Raw genomic sequence first — 17,837 nt, forward strand, 5'->3', positions numbered from 1 at the left:
TGTTGTTATATAGCACGTTGCTATGTAACAAAATAGCACGTGCGCCTGGGGGTCACAAAAAGTTTATGCTCACTAAGCTAGGGGGTGGGGCGAAACAATAGATCCGATTAATATTGTGATATTTTAAGCGTTTGACGTGGCTCCTAGAGCCTCGCATATTTCTTTAAGTTTAAAATACAATGCGTTTTTATGGTGAACATTTTATTTACATTCAATAAACTCCAAATTATTATCTTTATTCGGGAGTTTTCAAAATTTCCGGGTATTTGGTTTTCTTTTCCTGAATAGGAGTTTTGCCCTCAATCCTATCTGTTATTATCTTTGAGGTTTTGGGGTCTTTGAGGAAGGCGTGTTAAAACAGGTGCCAGAGCTCCAGTTTGTTAGTAAGAAAATGGACGGCGTTTCGTTCCAAACTGTCACTTATGTTGTTATGTCATCTTTGAACTAGATTAATTCAACTCGCCTACTTCACAAACTTTATTATTTGCTTTCAGCAAGAGAATGAGAAGGCGTGTATGTAGAGCTGTGTAAATTTGTTTAATCAAGTTGTCGGCGATAGTTTGCAACACAAGGCACGCATATATAATCCGTACCTTGTTTGAGACACACCGTTTCAAGAGCCAATCAGATTGATAGTTCATTCTTGTGACCTTTAGTATCTTAGGGTATCTTTCTAATAAGAATCATTATTATACTTGAGTTACTGAAGTAACACAATCGCCAAAATGGATACAAATTGTATGACAGTCAGTCGTTTTATCATTGAACGACAACGAGATTTCCCCGGAGCCACCGGAGAATTTACAACTTTACTCAATTCACTTTTGACATCGTTTAAAGCAATTTCAAGTGCAGTAAACAGAGCTGGAATTCATCAGATATATGGTCTCGCTGGAGAAAGCAACGTAACGGGCGATGACCAGAAGAAACTGGATGTCCTTTCAAACGATGTTTTTATTAATATGCTTGGAGCATCGTTCACTGTGTGCGGAATGGTTTCGGAAGAAAATGAGAAGGTTATAAGAGTACCAGCTCCCAATGAAAAACAAGGCAAATATATTGTGTGCTTTGATCCCTTGGACGGGTCCAGCAATATCGAATGCCTTGCATCAATAGGTTCAATATTTGGAATTCTCAAAAAGGTCAGAAATTGTATCTTGTTTTGTCCCCCCCCCCCGCACCCAATACCGCTCTATGGGCCCCACTTAAAGTTCTCCGAAATTTTCACTTGTGAGAAATTCTCCGAAAAAAATCATTTCGGATAGGCATTATCAATTGCCCTTAAACGAAGTTTGAAGCAATTATTGTAAGTGTGTCCTTTATAAATAACTTTTGCTTGACCGTTTTCGCTTTTGTTCTAGAGAGTTGGACTTTTTCTCACTTTTGCTCTGCATTTTTGAGTGATCTAGGTTGCTCTCGTTCTGAATTAAAGTTCGTTCTAAAAAGCGATTGCTAGCGAAAGGAAATCGAAGCCTTTGTAGCTGAGTTGTTAAGATGTCAGACTGTCAACCTGGAGGTACTTAGTTCGAACACCCTGTGGGTTGGATTTTTTTGCACCCACAAATAATTTTATGTTTGTAATGATTCAAAACATGTGTGGAGGCCTCAAATGGAAGGATTTGAGTCAATTTTTTTGTGATTTGTGAGGAAATCACAATTCCTTTGCTTCAAATCAGCGCCGACGAAGTTTTTTTAGCGGAATTTGGAGGCGATGAACTTCGACATCTTGTCGTACCCGGAACACATTTTAAACACCCGTACAAAAGTGGTAGCGACCTCTTCAATGGGTTTAAACCGTCTACCAATTCCCAAACCGTCTTGTCGCTGCAGAAGATTGACCAAGAAGTTATTGAGTTAGCTGACTTCGCTTGTAAGAGAACAAAGAGCAGCGTTTTCGTCCAGGGAATACCCGAACGAGACGAAAATAAATTGGAGCGAAAGAACTCAACGACATTCTGCAAGCGAAGATGGAGAGAAAATCGCCGAAGGTCAAGCCAGTAGTCGAATGGAAATACCGAGGTGTCAGCAGTTTTGTGACGGGAAAGCGCTATTTCTGCAGCGACAAGACATACTTCAATGACAATGGTCTGAAAATAACAAGAATCTATTGAAGAGTTATGTATAACAACTACATAAAGGAACTGAACGACGCCGGAAACACCAAGGTGACAACGTGCCAAAAAGAGGACTGCCAGTAATGCTCGCTCCTGGTAATCATTGGTAAGCTGCTCTTTCAACTCCTCATTGATTGCAAAAAGGTACCTTCAGGTGCCACCGTACTGTCATTAACCTGTTTCAATCCCAGCCACCGAATCAGTTTTCTACCGTAGTTGAAGCACAATGGCTGTTACTCTTGACAAAATTTTTGGAAATATCAAACGAACGGTAAAGGTACCAGACTCGTGGACCGCAGTATCTCCGATCCACAAAAAGGAAGAGAGACGCCTTTTAGACAACTATAGACCAGTTTTGCTTCTTATCATAATCAGTGAAGTTTTCGATAAGTGTATATATAAAACGTTTTATCCATACTTTGATCAAACGCTTTATCCATAATTTTTTGACAGATCAAACACGGTTTTTCGAAACGGAGATAGTTTTTCACCAATATGCTAGGTTTTCTCAAGATGATACACACGGTAAGACGTGTGCTGAGGTAGGGTTACCTTGAGAGGTTACTCTACTTCTGTCTTATGGTGTCTCAAGAATATAGTCAAATCTTAAGGCTTACCTGACTAACTAAAGTTCTAGATCTCTAGTCTGTTACTCTTCTATCTGAGCTTCAGTAGACAGTGCACCGGCCGCAATGCTAAAGTCTGACGTATATCTCAATACTAAAACAAGAGCGGAGTAGAGAGAGAGAGAGAGAAATATACTTTATTATTATATCAGGTATGACTGGTACCGACTAAAGGGGTAGCGTGTTGTTACCAACGGGTAAACAGATAAACATCTAAAGGAAAGCTATTTCCATATTTTCAACCAATCAGGGTTGAGTATTTTAGTTTATATTTATTAACATAAATAAAGTCTCTAAATCTTTTTGTTGGAAGTCAACACTGACTCCATCTTTCCGGGTTTTAGAGGTTTTTGAAAGTCTTCTGTACTATAAGTCAATTTCTCTTTATTCTCTCTGAAGGATTTTTTCTTTCTTTTTGAATGTGTTGCTTGATAATCGTTTTCGTCAAAGGGTAGAGTCCCAGACACAGGTTGCCCACAGAGCAAGGAATGAACATCAATAACCACAAAAGTATCTATTCCAATACCACTTCCAGTGGATGAAGATCCTTTTGGGTAGCTCCAGTGTTGATGTGTGTTTTGCTCCTGATGTCCGGTGACTTACCTGGTTTATTTTTGTTATAGCTGTTAAAGTGTTTACTATTTTTCTCTATGTTTATGTATTTGTAAGTGTTCTGTGTTAATACGTATATTACATGTTATATTTTGTTACCGAAGATGAACATGTATTATTACTTTTGATGTCTCCCTAAATCAGGGGTTACTCTGATGCTATTAGTTTTTACGAATTGTTTGGCCATACTTCTACTGGTGTGGGTAACTATTGTTCAATGTTATTTTTCGCGTTTGTCGTATCTAATTTTTTTGAAGGTTACAGATCTCGCTTATTTTCTTTATAATGGGTAAGCGCGAAAATGTCCCATTGCCTTATTCCAAATAACAGTTATTTCATCATTGTGGAAAAGGTTCGCCGGATACGATACAATCTTCAATCTTCCAAATAATCCCTCTTTTCCTGTTGAAGGAAAAGTATTTGAGTATTTGTTACAAACATAGTTGTTAGTTTTTACTAATGTATTACATATGATTGCATAGTATGTGTTAGAATATCATGTGTTTTGTTTTGAATGTGAAAATTTCGAATTGTGAACATTCTCAATGTTTCGTCTGTTCTACCTTTTGTTTTGTATTTGTTGTAAAGTATTGGTAACTACTGTCAAATACTTTTTGTACGGTATGTTATTTTCTGTATGAAAGATTCTACATGTATTACATGGTGAAACTAATGATTATGGTAACAGGGTTGTCATGTTATGACTCATGTTGTTAGTTAGCAATCTATGTTAGAATTGTGCATGTTTGTTAGTACACATTACTATAGTGTATTATTATACACTGTTACTCATTCCGCCTATTATTAATACCTTGTTCTATTTTTGTTTTCTTTTTTGTTACAAAATTGCATATATCTAACTATGGAAAACTTTGCATATATACATGTATACAAGTAACTAAGAATAGGGGTAAGTGATAAAGTTAAAAAATTATTGTGTTTTTTAGATTTTATTACACATTAAGTGTCATACTAGTATAAATGGGGTTCAATCACGTTAAAGGATTTTTTGCAAAATGGGTTTTGTTACTAGCATTTATAAAATATTTTTTGCACGGGAAATATGCAGAGGAACATCTATAGTTAGATGTATAACAATAAATGTTTATGACAATGTTACAATGATATTGTTCTGGGTATTACGAAACTTGTTACTACATCAAAACTTGTTACAGAATATTCCCTGTTAGAGTTTCTCTGTCTGTTTAGGATGATTTGTTCGATCCCTATATTGTTGATATTCCTTGATTAAGTGATCATCTTTGGAAAGAAAATATGCCACGAGATCAGTTATTTCATCTAGTGACACTTCTGTTATTGATGCTTTTACCGAGTTTCGTATTTCTTTCTCGATATCTGAGGTCTTGCGTTCATTGTTAAATTGTATCCGGTTTAGGACAGCTCTGTTAGTTACGCTGCCTTCCAAATGGTAAGTGTGATATTCCTCACACGTTTCTAAGGCTTCTATGGGTACAATGAGCGGTTGTTGGGGCGCTTCTTTGGGTTGGAAGATATAGTAATTCTTTTCAGGGTCGAAATTACGTAGTGTTCCAATTGTGTATTGCCATTTTAATCTGTATCCGTAATTAAGAAAATATGGTGAAGTTAATTGATCGTTTATATGTATATAACTCTTTGTAGTGTTCTTGTTCTTATCGCGTAAAAACGTACAGTATATTAAGTTGTGGACCAGCTTCGTTTCATGTACTCTATAATTATTGTTCTGAACATCTTTTGGTGTCGGATGTAGGAAATTGAAACTGAGTTGAAAAATCTGGTGGTCAAAAACGCTGTATGCGGAAAGGTCTTGTGATGCCTTTGCTACGAGGTTATCAAATGTACATGTTATAGGTACTTTAAATTCGTAGTCGTTGTAGTATAAAAAGCGTTCTGTTAGGCTATAGAACTGTTTCAAAATTGGATATGCTGTTTGATGGTATTTATCGCGTCCCATATTTTTAGTACTACGTTTCACTGTATTTGTGTTCTCAGAAGGTAATGGTGGAAAATATTCGGAGACACGATCTTTTAGGTTGTGTAGCGGTGCCATTACAAAGTTATAGTCCCGTGAATTGAAGGGCATTTCAAACCAATTACGATAACTTAATAATGGATTATAGTTACTGTTATGTGGGTTACTCAGTGTTCGGGGATCTTTGTCCTGAAACCATATTGTTTCCATTACTGTTGTTATTGGGGATTGTTCGTTAGTGGATTGGTGGAAAATGATTTCCTACTATTGCTTCGGGGCGTTACGGCGTATGGGAATCGTAGATTGTTCGGTCTTATATGTGATGGATATCTATGTGATGGATATCTATGTGATGGATATCTATTTGATAAATGTTGTTGAACGTGATATTGCGGTAATTCGTGTTCGTTATCGTTAGGTGGAGGTGGTCGTACTGGTGGTGGATAGTTAGGTAGAGGTGGCGATTGGTATACTGTATTTGGCGTGTTATTTATGCCATCGTTACGTGGTCTGTTTTTCTGGTAACTATGTACGTTAGTACTGGTTCCTTGTTCTGTTACGTTATTATTTGTTCTGTTATAAAAGGAATCTGGATTACGTTTGTTTTCTGTTTGTTTTTTCCTAGTAACTTGTTCCTTTATAACCTGTGCGATCTCTTTCGGTGTTGGTTGGTTCAACGCTGTTTGTGTGTGTTGATCGGAAGTGGCACCTTCCACTTCGATTCTCATAGCTGTTATCCGGTCCTGTGGGTTATCAAAACGATCGTCTGTCTGCGTGCTGCAATCAGAGGCGTTATCGCGTATTGTTCCTGGACTCGAACGTCCGGATCCTGAACTGAGCTCCCTTTCCTCAACTTCATAGCTGAGGGGCGAATCTGCTCGGTAGGAGTCTCGGGCTCATAGTCCATTTTGTTTGCCATATCGTTTCTTGTTTGCTGAAAGGTAATTCAATTTGTTACATATTCTTAACTTTGTATTAATTACAATTGATTGTTACAGGTTTATATATGAAACGTTGTTCATTTAGTTTGTTTCAAACACACTGGTTATCAGTGGTACCTTTGTTATTGTCTATTATACAATTGTTATTATTCGGTATTATGATTTATGAATACAATGTCCATTCATATTCGTACAGGAATATGTGTCTGTGGTGAATTGGTTAGTATCATTGTGTTACTCATATATGTATGTTATATTGCAAGGAATAGGAAGTTAACATGTATTTCTCGAATGTATCAGATGTGTTAAGTATAAATATAGGAAAATACATGAAATGTGGGTGGCGGGTGTATTGGAATTTAAATTAGGATAAGTAGGGGGATATCTGGCAAGTAAAAATGTCTTTGAAATAGTATAAAGCATGTTAGTTGTTCATAGCTGAGTAAAGGTTTATACTTCATATGTATCTGCCGAATGAGTGTCAAAATATAATACTTCATTCGTATGTGGTTGGTCATCATTTTTCAGGATGTCTAAACTATGACTGCGGTTATGCATTTTATTAGCTGCTAGTTATAACTGATTGAAATCTATTGGTGGGGGGTTTTGTATTTCCATTAGTTTTACTGATGGTATGAGGTTTTGTTGGTTTGTCGATGTAGGTGATGGTTGTGGGATTTCGTATGGTGTTGTTTTACTAATACCCAAAGGAGGTTCATATGAACTTCCATGAAATGTTGATGATTGTTGTTGGATGTTAGGCGCACTAGGGGTGGGTGCGATATGTGGTGTAGTAAGCGATGTTGTTTGGGGTGTATTAAAAGATACGTTATTCCCTAAACATTGATATACAGGTGGTGGAGTGATGAGTTGTGGTGGTAGTATGGGTAGTTTGTTTTCAGTTATTGTTTCTAATGGTTCAATTTTTAATGGTTCTTGTTTGTACTTCCGTTCTGGCAATGGTGGTTTTTGTTTCTTCGGTGGTGAATCTATTGTTCGTAACTGTAGTCCCTTATCTGTTCTGCGAATAGTTGTATTATAGTGTTTGCAATTAGTATCAATATAAAGTTGTGATGGTTTATCGTTATCGTTGTGATCTGTTATATGTGTTATGTCTGAAGAATGTCGGCGAAAAATGTTTTTCCTCGATTTATTATGTCTGGTATAATGTGAATATTTTTCATCACTATCGTGACTAGTTTCTTCTTCTTGAATTTGTGCTACTAATTGTGTTAATGTCTGTGAGAAGATACCAAATATTCCTGTTAGAAGTATTTTTGTAATACTAGCTTGTTTGCCAACTGCTTTATGAATTGCAAAAGCATTATAGAATTTTATTATAAGATTTGTTAAAGATAGTATCATACTAATCATGGCGTATATGATTGCCATTTTTTCTAAGATGTACCATGGCCAACCAAAAATTGATATTTGTTCTTTTAGCCATGCGCCGTCAAAAATTTCTTTCCAGTTGACACTGGGTTGGTCGATTTGAAGTTATATCCATTAATATTTAGATATTTTAACCATTTTAGTGATTGTTCGTAATTTTTGTATGTCTGTAGTAATCCTAGTTGTTCAAGTTCTAACAATTTTTGCGCATTTGCTGATGTAGCTTCCTGTAATGGTTTTTCGCGGTCTCGCATGTATTCGTGTAGTAGATCTCGTTTTCGTTCTTGAATTAATTGTTCTCTACTGTATATACCACTTTCTATCAAACTTGCTTTACTAAACATGTTGTCTAGTACTATTTCTTCAGGTGAAATAGTATTCAATACTGTTTCGACTTTTACAGGGTATGGTGTGACTCTGTATCTCGCTGTTCCTTCAGTGTCTATTGATATTAATTGATCAAAGTTACTGTGTGAACATGGGACTTTCTTCGCCCATAAGTATGTTTGTCGTGCTAGTTGGTGTACGTATTGTACTCGGTTTTTGTATAGAATTGGTATTTTATCATAACATTCGCGTGTTTGTGGTACATATAGGGGTTATGATTTTTTCGCGCATTTGTACATTTTCATTACATTTACTCCTTCTTGTTTGACAAATATTGATCTGTCTCCAGTGAGGATATATCCTAATAGCGGAGTGTTCTTTTGTACTTGTGTTAATGTTAATTGTCAAAGGTTTCTAGTTTGTTTGTAAATTTGTGAATAGAATTCTATAGCTTGTAGACTTATTCGTGAGTAAATGTTACTCATGTAAAGGTCCATTTTCATGTTCAAATGTGTGTTTTCGTTTACAAAACCATAGTAGTATTGTTTGTTATCTTCGTCTTCATATCGTGTACGTTCTGATATTATTTGTTCTGGTTTTATTCTGATAAATTTTTCATTGTCAAATTTATCTTTCTTTCTTGTTACTTTTTGTCCAGTATGCATATCGAATCCGTCTTCGTAGATGATGTATATATCATCATATTCTGTTTTGTGTAATGGTTGCAATGAACCGCACTCGCGTTCGATGAGTGGAAATACTTCGAATCTAGTAGCGATGGTGTCTGTTTTGTGTAATTTTATTTTTTGTGTTATGTCAGGTTGTTGGACTGTTGTCCGTTCAGCGTTTGTTTCTATCCAATATCTATCTTGGTACTTTACCATGAATGCATCAAATCTAATTAGTTCAAATAGTTGACAATGTGTTTGTGGTTCCCATACTATTGTTGTTTTGTTGCTTTTGTTAATGGTGTTGGGAGGCATTCTCCTTTGCGGAGATCGCAGGGTAGTTTTGTTCCCATATATGATATTTCTTCATTGTCTAGGTTTAGTATTAGTGATACCTCACGTATTTCTAGTGTCCAGTCTAGTATATCTATTCTGTTCTGTTTTCGTGGTCCTTTCATGCAATTTGATTGTGCATTTTTATTTGCGCTTGGTATCCACATTGGATTTGTGTTATCATAAACTATCCGTCCGTATGGCGGTACCAAAGGGGTATTCATATCGAATTGTATTCGACCTTGCATTTCTTCAATCTTTTTCTGAAGTGGGGGATTAGCGATATAGTTGAATGAGATATTATATCTTGTTGGTTTATATCTTGTGTTCTTGAGAAGGTTTATTCTAGCGAGTTCGTTTCTAACTTCATCCGCGTCTAATATTTTTGTTCTTTGTGCGTCTGAAACGTAATAACTTGGTCTATTTGCTCTAATGTAGTTGGTGTGTTGTGAACACCATTCTACGCATTCTTTAATTGTTCCTGCAACTGCGTATGCTTTTATTTCTACTGCCTGTGCTTTTGATAATAATTGTGCTTCTGTTTTTGTCATATCAAGATCTAATGGTTTGAATTTACATGTACTAATTTTGTTTAGTTCGTAGTATTTAACATTTGTGATTTCTTCTGCATCACAATCATAGTGTTCTATGAATATATCTTGTGGTCCTGTTGCGGAGCCGTTATTATTTTGTCCGGTTAATTCTACAAAGTCTATTTGTGTTTGTCTTTTTGTCGTTTATTGTTCATGTCAAGTTTGTTTAATATACTCTCTGTTAATCGTTCTCTATAGAAGTTCCAATTTCGTGTCCATTTGTCGATGGCTATTTCCCACATTGCTTCGTAATCTGAATTGTTTTTAAAGTTATTTAATTCTTCTATTTTAGTATTGTTGAAGTATTTTGGATAAGTGTTGGTATGATTTTGATGAAATAAATAGTGTCTAAGGTTATCATATTTTTGTTGATGAAATGTATGGTAATTATTAATGGCTTTATCATTTCTTGTTTTGTTTTTATTTTTAAAATGTTTGACTTGTATTTCCATTTTTCGTTTATACGGTCTTTAATGCGTTGTCTAGCTTCTTTTTTCAGTCTTTGTTCCATTTGTATTTTTGTTTCCACTTTCATATAAATGTATAGTATTATTAATAATAATATGAGAATGATAGCTTTCAGTTGAATCGACATGTGTATGATAGACCGGTGTGTGGATTGTAAAATGTTGCAAACCCTAATGTTTGTTTTGTATATCTATCGAATTTGTATATAAATTCAATGCAGATGAAAGGTGCTGGGATTGTGGTCGTGACTATGGATGGTTGTAGCGTGAAATGGATGATTAAAGATAGTGTTATATTTTATCGTTGTGTTAAATTTAAGTTCGAGAGATGGTGTTGCTAAAACGTTAAGTGCTTCGTTGCGTTGGCGATGTGTGAAATTTAAAGTGTTTGTTAGTCTATTTCTTGACCAATTAGTAAGTGTATCACCAAGATTGGTAGGTCCGTATAACGGCGGGGGTGGATTCCAAGTTTTGTGGTCTAATGGGAAGTGATATGTATGTTCATTTGTTCTACTTTGAGTTGGGGGGTTACAATTAAGTATGGGGGTAGATCGAATTCGTCCTGGATGGCTTGAGGGTAATCTAATATCGGGTATGAATGATGATGGGGATAATGCTGTATTTCTCGGAGGATGCAAGGTGTTTGGGATTTCGACTCGTGGTAAGCTTACTGATGTATTTGATGATGTTGTTTGATTTGTTCTCAATGGTGGTGTACTTGTACTTGCGGATTGTGGTGATGTTGCTGACCAAAGCGAACTATTAGGTGACTGTAATGGTTGTACTCGGAAGTGTTCCTGAACAAAATTGAAGTCTTGTCTCTGTGAAAATGTTGGGGGTAAAAAAGGATTTGCTCTTTGTTCGGATGGTGTTGGTGTATGGTCTGTATTAAAACTTGAGTGTTCACTTGGTGAAGTGATACTAAAATTGTGCAATGTAGGTGTTTCTGTTCTACTTGGTGGTTCGAAGTGTCCTGTTTCTAAAGGTCTTATTATATTAGATTCTATGTCCATATGAGACTAATGTTGAGTCGTGTTGGAAATGATAATGACGATCGACGTCGTGCTCTTAGAAGTTCTCTTCTTTCCGGTCGTTCCCGTCGTACAGTATACGGGTTTTCGTTATCTGGGTTTAAAGTATCATCAATTTCTGGTGAAGTTGGAATATTTGTATTTGTTAAGTCTGTGACTTTGTTATGGTGTGGTCTTTCTGGATGATTGTTAATTTGATTATTGCTTGATGACGCAATTTTTGCGGGTTATATGTTATGCTCCTGAGCCAGGTCCGTGTGGTGGGAGGTTAATGAATGGTGGTTGTAAAATAATGAGTGGTGTTAATTCTTGTCCTGGTGGATGTGTTTGTGCTCCTAGGTTCTATATCCAAATTTCGTTTTAATCTAGTCTGAGATTTAATTGATATATTATGACGTTACCGTATAATTGAGAATTTTCTGGAAATCCTATTTGTAAGTAGAATTTTTGTGAGTGTAGGGTGTAGTAAATTGATTCTTCAATATCAGGAATAGGATCAATTTTTATGGGTGCAGAAAATATTCTATTAGACTTAAACACATACGTATGAAAAAGTAAATTAGAAGTGCGATTTTAATAAACTTAAATATTTCGAGTTCTATGATAATCTATATTGGATTTGCATATGTGGAATATATCAGAATTTATTTCATTCCCGAGGTGTTTTTATTGTACGGGTGGGCTTGCATAGATTACTCTACGATTTCGTACGACTTCAGTTATGGTTACTATAGCTAGATACGTCGAAATAACTACGATACACGGTACTAGAAAGATAGTTAAGAAAATATTACTTTAGATAATAGTAAATATGTTGCTATTAATGCTTCTGTCAAATCAATTTTTGAAACTTTTGTATTTGTACTTGTCTTTAATTTGTTCGTGGATGTTAGTGTGATTGTTAGTGTAAATTGGATACAATGCTCCACTGGAAAGTTACAGTTATTTACTGTTGTAACTGACACTTAACGGTGTCGCACTATCAAATTTTGCGAAAGTTTTATTGATATATGACTATAACAATGAGTGGTATCATTACAGTTGTTACTTTTTTGTTCTGTCGTCAATGAGGTGTATAGCTTCCTTTTTTAAAACTACAAGGAAAACTGTGTGTAACTGGTTTAAGTTGACACACTTTCTAGTGTTAATTTGTTGTTTCATTGTTTCAAATTCTGTGATTGTTTCAGTACACGGTGCTGTGTTTTTGAGTAAATCAAAATGTTTTTCTCCCCAAAAGAGTTTTATCTCTTGTCCAGTTTTTGTTGTTCCTTCTATTATAAAGAGATAATCTTGAGTTGATACTTTACAATCTGTTAGTTTAACGCTATCGTCATCAAAATGTATATGACTTCCAGATGGGTAGTCAGATTGTGATACTTTATGGGTTGTGATGCTTTACAATCTGTTAGTTTAACGCTATCGTCATCAAAATGTATATGACTGCCAGATGGGTAGTCAGATTCAATAAAATGGTCTATTTGGACTGATATTTTTATGACAAGTTGGTTGTTATTAAATGAATTTAAAAATTCTGAGACTGACAACATAGGTGGTATGTCATTACGATGGTGACTATAATGATGTATAAGTCTGTCTGAAATGAAATGAAGATAATTCAGTTTACCTGGTTTGTCGAATCGTATTATGTAGAAAGTTGATAAGGATGTGATAGAATTTTAAAAGCAGTTGATACGAAATTACTCTGAATGATTTCAGAACTTATTGAGAATTAGATTTTGAAGAAGTGGTTGAAATTCTGTTCTGGTTGAGAATGGGGTAAGAAATTGTTTATAAAATTTTGACTTGGTCGAGAATTGTCTCTACAATTGAGAGTCGGTGATGAGATTTGGTTGAGGTGGAATTTTGAATTTAAGATTTTGTGTTAAGTTAGAAACAGAGTTTTAGTTGGTTTTAACTTTTGTTATCAACTTAGCTGAAAATGAAGAAATTTTTCTGATTTGAGAGAGGTTGTGATTTGTACAAGACAAAATCGGAGTTGTGATTTTTACTTAAATATTCGGTGCTCTCTACAATGTTGGTGACATTAACATATCTTCCGTTTTTCTTTTTTGGGTATTGAAGTTGCCAATTTTACTAATTTCTGGATTTAATTAGATTGTTAGTTTCCGAAATTTTGAATCTGAAGTTTCCTTCTGAAGATTTCTTCAACTTTGTTGGTACGATTAGGTATCTCTTGTTATTGGTTTTGTGGTATGTAATTAGTGTGTTTGACGGTATGATGGCAAACTTCTATCATGGTATGTGATTGGTGTTAAAGATGGTCATTAGTCTAAAGTTGGTGCCAGTATCTTCTAATTAGTCCAATGTTGGTAACTGTTTTACATGTTAGCATTTGGTTTGAAGTAGTTTCTTAATGAATGGTGTGTCTGATGACGCCAACTATACCAAGTTATTTGGTGCAAATGGTTTTAATGAGGAACTATTAATTAGTGTGTTTTAGTAATAACGTCATTGTTGAAATCGTTTTTGTGCATTTGAAGTGGTAACTTCAACTGCTAAATGATCTTCGTTAGATCTGTCATGTTAATCACCATCTTGTTCACGGTGTCGAAAATGTTAATTAGCTTGACATTTATATATGTTACTAATTGCGTATGCAAGGAGACAGTAAGTCTCTGTAAACTTGTTCTAACATCCCTTCATCTTCACTGAGGATGATATCAATTTGTTCGTTTCTTCCCGTTAATGGGGTTCTTGTTAGATTTTAGTGATCTTTTGTTATCACTAATGAGGTTTACTAATGATGTTTATGACGTTGATTGATTACGTCCGGTTTCCAACTAATGAGATGTATGACGTCCGTGTTTGTTAATGACGTATAAGTATGACGTACATAGCTCTGATGTACACACGAATGGTGTATAATAGTTAAATATCCAAAATGTCGAAGGTTAAATGGCCGAATGTTATATGACCACTGGTTAGATGAGAGATTAATTTAAGATCTACACTGTTGATGTTTAGCTGAGTATTTAATGAGTATTTGTATGTGATATGTTATAACATTACTGTGATTTAAATGTTGTGTGTTTCAGATATGTCCGTTGTCGAGTGGGTCGAGATGGATTTGTAGTGCCCTGGATTGTTACAATTACTGATTTATTCAAGTATTACTTGGGTTCATAATGTTAATTATTTTCGCTTGACATTTATATTTACTTTGTCCAAAATATGTCTGTTATATGTGGTGTTACATGAGTTGTTACATGGGTGGTTGTAGCAAATTACTTCTTCTAAAAGTGGAAGTTATTTAAAAGAGGAAGTTATTTCCTTTTGCGCGTGTTACTCATATGTTTATTTTTAGCTTTCACTTAATTTTGTTTGTTCTATTCCTTCCTTGATTAGTGTTATTTTGGTTATTTTCCTTTTGTGTATCTTTTCGTATTATTAATTCTCCGTTTTTATATTCATGAATATTGATTTCTACAAATTATCTATTCCATTCCGTGAGTCCTCTATCCTGTTAAGAGGATTGGATTTGTTATTTGAATATTTGTTTCATTTGTCTATTTGTTATTTGGTTATTGTTTATCGCACAATATTGACAATCTCTAAACGTCTATTCCAGTTTCAAGCTTCGGAACATGTAGATTTACATTTGTTTCTTTGAATTTTGTTTTTTGAATTTGTTTACATGAGAAATTACCCTGTGTCATATCTATAGTGAGGGGTTTCACGGGCTACTATCAGTACCTATTAGTGTTAGTATATCCATGTGGATACTCGGTGTTTTGTTATTTGAATCTTTGTTATTTGTTTTATTTGTTTTATCACTGGTAAGTGTGAGCCAATTACTGATGGTTGCAGAGGAATGTTATGATGAAGAATTCAGATGTTTGTTACAGTAGAAGATTGAAGTTGTCATTTGTCAGTGTTCTCGACAGGAACGGTTGGCCGAACATTATATGTCCGAGACAGTAAATTCCCTTTTTATGTTTGTTGTTTTTGATAAATTTTCCCACTAGAAGGTGTTAGATTATACGGTGGTATTTATAATGGTTATTGTTCTGTAAAGGTATTTATGAAACGTTAATGTCAGGGTGGTTAAGATGTGACGGATTCGCAGATTTGTTTGTTACATTACTGGATGTGAACAAATGTGTATAATGTGTATAATAAGTTAGTGGTTAGGTGACTGTTAGTGTTTAGGTGACTGTTAACATCTTTTAGTTTTTATTTTCGTTTTTATGTTTATCATGTTTGTTCTTCTGATATTTTCATATGTTAATAGAAATGTCTTTTTATAATATACTTTTACTGTGGTTGGTGGTTTGCACACAAGGTTCGGGTTAGGTATGTGTGCCACTGTAGAAATACTGAACGTACTTAAATAGTATAGAAGTGCTGAACGTACTTTAATAGTACAAATAGTAAAATAGATAATAGAATCGGTTAGTTTCAGTGTAGCAAAAAGTGTGTTTACTGTTATATAGGTGTACGTAGAGATATGAACGGGTGTTAAATGAATATAATGATGCATGATATGGATGCATTTGATATATCAATTTGATGATTGAATCTGTTGGTTAGTGAAAAGAATATATTATACCTGTGGAATTTATAACAGATAGATTTCATTCATAATTTCTCTGAGTATATAGTGATATTGGTTTATAGTTATTAGTTATATAAATATCGGATTTATTGTTATTTAGAAATAATATCATTGTCATTATTATTAGTATTATTATTATTATTATTATTACTATTATTTTTTGAGGATATTTGATTAGTATGTACTATTTTATTAATGTTATTCTCTTCTTGCGAAGATTATAATTGTGAGTGTTTATTATCTGTTCTTCTTATATTCGGTTTTGTTGTAATGAGCGTGTTTGGTTGTTTTAATGTTGGGATCTCACTGGTCAGTAAATAGTTTTGTAACTCTGTTTTAATATGTTTTTCCTTGGGGTAGTACGGTACAATATGATTTCTATGTATTGTTATGTGTTCCTTATTGTTATCTTTTAATATATTTGTTGTTTCCGTAGGTTTATCTATTATAAGATAAGGTCCCGTTTTTAGTGGTAACAGCTTTTTGGATACGCCATCAACTTGTTGTTGATTTGTTACTAATACCAAAGTATTTTTCTCTAGAGGTTTTGCTGTTCTGAATCGAATGTTCATCTCATCTGTTAATTTTTTTCTGTTTTGTAATATCTTTGTTATTGACCGATATGTATCGTTATAATGTTTTTCTTTATCAAGGAACCATTTAGCAAATGTTCCTTTTTGTAACTTTGCTATTTTTGGATGGCTGAAATGGTTTTCCAAGTGTGTATGTGTATGTTGTGTGTTACATGCACTTTTATCCGATGGGCTGCAATTACCCATTTCATCCGTTGTTGTTCCGAGTTTAATTTTCGTTGGTTTTCTCGGTTTTTGACTGAAAAGGACTTCATAAGGTGACATGCCTAGTCGTGTTTGATATTGTGTGTTGTACGCGTATGGGAAGAATTTTGCCTTTCGTGACCAATTATTGTACTTTTCATTTAGTAATGTTCTAATGAATTGTCCAATTATTCTATTTGTCCCTTCCACTAATCCGTTTGTCCAAGGTGCATATGTTGTGCTTGGTTTAAACTTTATTTCGAAGTAATTGCATAAATGTGTTAATTCTGTATTGATGTACTCAGATCCGTTGTCAGATCGGATTTCTTCGGGTATTCCGAATTTCATGAACCAATGTTCAAATAAGGCTGTAAATGCATAGTGTGCCTTGTTTTTTGGTACACACATTATAGTAACATAATGTGAGAATGCGTCAACTATGACGAAGATGTAGTTATTTCCTTCTGATGTAGGGTAAATTGGTCCTTTTGTATCTATCATTATCATTTCGTTAAGGTAAGTTTTTGTCGGTGCTAGTTGTTCTTGTTTACTTTTCAATTTTGTGTTCGCAAACACTTTGTTTGTTTGACATTGTATACAATCTGCAATTAGTATTTTTATCCAAGTTGTAAGGTTTGGGAAATAGTATTTTTCCATTATGTATCGTTTTGTTTTTTCGAGTCCCGTGTGACCTACTAGGTCTATGCAATGGTTCTCGTAAAATGTGCATAGTAATAATGTTAGTGGTAAACAGATTCGTTGTATTGATTTTTTTTGAATATTTATCACAATTTTGATTATTTCAGAATTTTCATCAAGGATGATCGATTTGTATTTCCTGAAGTATGCGAATAGTCCTTTATTTCCACGTATTTCCATTGTTACTGAATGTGGTTTACTGTTATGTTTTTTCCACATCTTCACTTTGTGAAGTACAGGGTCTAATATTTGAGTTTCTTTGATTAGTTTTTCTGTTACTTTTGTTTTTTCGTCATAGAAAATGTCTGATATTTTTGCATTTTCATAGTTTTGTTTTTGTTGTATTTTTATGTTATTTATCAATCTAAGATAATCATCGTCACGATGGACTGCGTATGGTCCTTTTTGATTTTTCTCAATAATGAGATCATCTTTCTCTACCGTTGGAGATTGCCAATTCTTTATTTTCGGTTTGTATTTTGGTATCAGATTTGTTTCTCTTTGTGATACTTTTCGTATGATATTGGGTGATATTCGTTTTTGTCGATATTAATTTCGAAGTAGTTGTTGTGAATGTTAGCTAGTATGGGGTAATGTGTTCTATCTGTATTTTCGTCGTTTGTATTATTGCATATGCTATATTTGCATTCTAGGTTATTTGCGAATGGTGTCTTCGCAAAGAAGAATTTTATGTTTTCTGGTAGTTCTAC

At 34.4% G+C, this 17,837-nt stretch overlaps 1 protein-coding gene across 1 annotated transcript in view; it reads left to right on the top strand.

Moving 5' to 3' along the window:
* The first annotated feature begins 473 nt into the window (after positions 1-473).
* LOC142336189 (fructose-1,6-bisphosphatase 1-like) overlaps positions 474-17,837 on the top strand; it is a 36,174-nt gene continuing 18,810 nt past the window's right edge. Inside the window, exon 1 of the mRNA XM_075384826.1 lies at positions 474-1,142. Coding sequence (XP_075240941.1) covers positions 726-1,142 — 417 coding nt within the window. The 5' untranslated portion in view covers positions 474-725. The remainder of the gene's footprint in view (positions 1,143-17,837) is intronic.

The sequence above is a fragment of the Convolutriloba macropyga genome, chromosome 3 (assembly GCF_964194025.1).
Source record: "Convolutriloba macropyga chromosome 3, txConMacr16.3, whole genome shotgun sequence".
In the NCBI taxonomy this organism is placed as follows: Eukaryota; Metazoa; Xenacoelomorpha; order Acoela; family Convolutidae; genus Convolutriloba; species Convolutriloba macropyga.